The sequence below is a fragment of the Sinocyclocheilus anshuiensis genome, unplaced genomic scaffold, assembly GCF_001515605.1.
Source record: "Sinocyclocheilus anshuiensis isolate Anshui unplaced genomic scaffold, SAMN03320099.WGS_v1.1 scaffold246, whole genome shotgun sequence".
Lineage (NCBI taxonomy): Eukaryota > Metazoa > Chordata > Actinopteri > Cypriniformes > Cyprinidae > Sinocyclocheilus > Sinocyclocheilus anshuiensis.
The window spans coordinates 2,248,654-2,252,358 of NW_015542356.1; the positions used below are offsets into that span (position 1 = coordinate 2,248,654).

The following is a 3,705-nucleotide window of genomic DNA, read 5'->3' on the forward strand; positions in this document are numbered from 1 at the left end:
TATATAGTTTTAAGCAACTGATTCACTGCCTTTTTAGTTCAATATATTTATATAATAAAATTGTATGATGCTAAATGTTTTTGAAGTAGGATTTTATCAGGTTCTCATAAAAAAAAAGGAAGAAAAATTAAATTTCATTCACTAGATGATTAAAAATTCATGGTTATGTGATAATAAAGAAACCTTTTCCAGTTGAATTTCATGCTAAAATAAGTACATTATGAAATGTCTCCGTGATATAAGATTGTTTATACCGCCCACCCTTATCTTGAATGATCAAAAGCTGCTCTCACCAGCACTGAATGTTTACACTGGCTTACACTGAGGCTTTGAAATGTGAATCTTTAGTGATTTGGAATAATGTAACCAAATCCAACTAGAGCCTGACCGATATGGGTTTTTTGGGGCCGATACCGATATTTGGGAGTAAAAAAAAAAAGGCCAAAAGTTTGGACACTTTCCCATTCGAGGGTCCAAACATTCGACTGGTACTATATATAGAATACAGTATATACATATACATAAACACATTTTTTGCAATGATCACTCAAATGTGGTGATCAAACACTTGATGTGACATGACAAAGATACGTAATGGAGGCAGGGCATTTAACAATTTAACAATAAACTTTATTGTCCAAAATGAGTCTGACATCAGTGAACTGAACAGTAAAGTTGAAGTTTAATTCAATTCCATTCAACTTTTATTTCAAAGTTTATTTCACTTTGGAACATTCATTCACAGATTTGCGCTACTGTCTTCACACACAGACGAAACTTACTAGAGAAGTGTGAAGTAATTTACCTCTGTAAATAAATATAAATTCACGTCTCGCGCACTTTAATGCCCTTTGAATGTAACGTGTAACATATTTGTACTAGACAAGTGTAAAATTATCGTGGATAAAAAAATATATATATTCTGAACCCCATGTGGATTTACACAAACTGAGAAAGTCAAAAAGTGTTACTTTGTGCCCCGCTCTCCCCTACCTCTGTAAATAAATACAATATAAATTCACGTCTCGCGCACTTTAATACCCTTTGAATGTAACGTGTACGTTCCCTTGGAGCTGGAATCATGGCGGAATATCATGTGAAGTCCACTTCGCAGGGCAGTTACGGTCGAATAAGACAACGCTTGAATGCTGCTGTCTGAACAAGAGACCTCCTTACTGAAGTGAAAATGTTGGCTGGTGTTACTATCTCGCGAACGCGCCGGCGGATCTCCACCAAATTCGGGGGATCCCTTCAGCTTGAGGAGCCCTCTCGAACGCCACCCTCCGCGCCTCGGTAGCCCCACGGGATCGCTAGATCGGTCGGCGCCGGACCGCGAATTTAACCTCCCGTAACTCCCGAACCCCGGGGGCTATCGACGTGGGGGTGGTCTCATTCGAAAGAGGGCCTTGAGACGTACACTCGATTCGCGTTCGAGAGGGTTCCTCGGGCTGAAGGGATCCCCCGAATTTGGTGCGGATTCGCCGCGCCGTTATGGAGATATGGCCGTTGCGACAGGCTCATATCGGCCGATAATATCGGCTAAACGATATATCGGTCGGGCTCTAAATCCAACTTCTGATCCAAATCCAAAACCGTTTAAACATATTGAAGGGCTTGTGAAGCTCCTTCAATCGGAGGAGTGCACACATTTATCTACTTGCATTTCAATACTGTCTTTTTCTCCTCCACTTCTCCCTGCATTGGTGACTTGTGTTCAGACATCCTGGAAGGTATGAATCCCTGCCTGACTGTTTGTTTGTCTAGGTCGTGTCTGTCTATAGTGGCACCACCGATGCCATCCTAACACACTCTAACCCATTACACAGCTGTGTGTACAGAACCTGCTCTATCACATCCACATCACGGCGTACTACTTCATTTAGCTGTGTACTACACTAATACTAATATATCTTCAATGATGTTGGGTTCAGCTCGGAGAAATTCAACTTGGGATGTGGTCATGCTCCTACAAATGTGCGTGACGTAATAGAAATGTCACCCCACACTCTTTTGTGTGCATTTGAAATGTTGTCAGAATACATGTGGACATTACTTTGTAACTGTTGTCAAGCTTAGGTTTAAAGCAGTTCAATTATGGCCAAATTAGTCTTTTGTAGGCAAGTACATTGAAAGTAAAAAAAAAAAAAGGGAAAAAAGCATTTGGTGTTAAGATTTGTTCCACTATGGTGGGACATAAATTTATTTTTATTCATTTTTTTATTTTTTTTTTCACAGTTTCAAAACTTCTTTTTTTAGCAGTACCCATCTTGCACAAAAACAATATTTAAGTAATAATACTTAAATATTAATAATAATTTACTCTAAATACAACTAGAAAAGCCCTAATTTTTCAGTAATTAAGTCAAACACATGGTGATGAAAGACAGTATTTAACTAATTACTACCTGCTTGCAATTTATATTTTTTTAAGCTACACTGTAGGGCTTTGTTACTTATTAAAGTAATTACAAATGCTACACTGTTTTGAAACAGTACATCATATGTTTATGCTACTGAATAATGAAATATCAGCTACATATCTTTCAGTTAGTTAGTTAGTCCCCAGCACTGCTCAGAGGCAACCTTAATACTGCTTGTAAGGGTTCTTTAGGTGACACAATGCAGATACAGTAGTCCAAGCTTGAGGAGAACCTTCATAAAACACACCCAGAACTATTTACTTGTGATTTTCAAGTCATGTTGAATTCATTGTCAAGTCACAGTTTTTAAATTTTCATTCTGGCTCAGTCAGCACTAACTCTTGTCATTGGAGAACTAGCCATGCATTGACTAATGCAATGCACAGCAACAGCATGTGACCTTGCTTTTTTTTTTGTCTTCCAACATACAGCATCTTTTTCCAGCTTGAAAACGGAACTGGAAAGAGTGAAGAGTGAGAAGGAACAGGTAGGGCAGAAGTTCAAGGCAGACTGCTGAGTTTTATTACCTTTTGGCTTGAATGTCATAAAGCGGGTCAAGAATTTGAAATTTTTTTTTTTTTGAATAATAGTTTTTGAGATGTGCATTTTTCTCAATAATGTATTAAATAATAATAAATAATGTTTACATTGCATGGTATATGGTACAAGTAGTAGTTATAATAGGAGTCTTTTTACAGTATTTTTTTATCTACAGTATTTTTAGTCATTATCATCAATGTTTTGTTGTTGTCTGTACTTGTTGACCAATCTGTTGATTCTTACAACAGCTGGAGAGCAGCTTGGCAGAGAAGAGCCAGATGCTGGAGAGTGTCCAGGGCCTGAAGAACAGGCTGGAGGAACAGTTAAAAGATACCCTCGGCAGCAAGGTCTGAGTCCCCATGTGATCACTGTGCTCTGCTTTCACACTAGACTTCTGCTTGCTGATCTTTGAGTTATGTTTCTCATAAAAACTCATTGCGAAGTTCATAGTCTACTCGGTGCTTCCTGTGCATGTGATGGATCATTTGATAAGATAAGCAGAATTCTCTGAAAAGAAGTCCATACAAACAGCAGTATTGGATCAAACAAAAGATTGCATGCTTGTTTTAATTGAAGTGCCCCTATTATGGATTTTTGAAAATTACCTTTCATGCAGTGTGTAACACAGCTGTAAGTGAATGAAAACATCCTGCAGAGTTTCAAATCTGAAAGTGCACCGTGTATAAAGTTATTCAGTACGTTTACATGGACAACAATACTCCGATTTTAATACGATTAAGACAAT

At 38.1% G+C, this 3,705-nt stretch overlaps 1 protein-coding gene across 3 annotated transcripts in view; it reads left to right on the forward strand.

Annotated features, from left to right (window-relative positions):
- The window catches only part of rabep1 (rabaptin, RAB GTPase binding effector protein 1), a 45,759-nt gene that overhangs the window by 37,556 nt on the left and 4,498 nt on the right, over window positions 1-3,705 (forward strand). For 2 of the 3 annotated variants that reach the window (XM_016490568.1, XM_016490570.1), the window contains 3 exons: window positions 1,719-1,730; window positions 2,852-2,907; window positions 3,209-3,307. In XM_016490568.1, the coding sequence (XP_016346054.1) occupies window positions 1,719-1,730; window positions 2,852-2,907; window positions 3,209-3,307 (167 nt within the window). The remainder of the gene's footprint in view (window positions 1-1,718; window positions 1,731-2,851; window positions 2,908-3,208; window positions 3,308-3,705) is intronic. The other variant, XM_016490569.1, reaches the window with a different exon arrangement.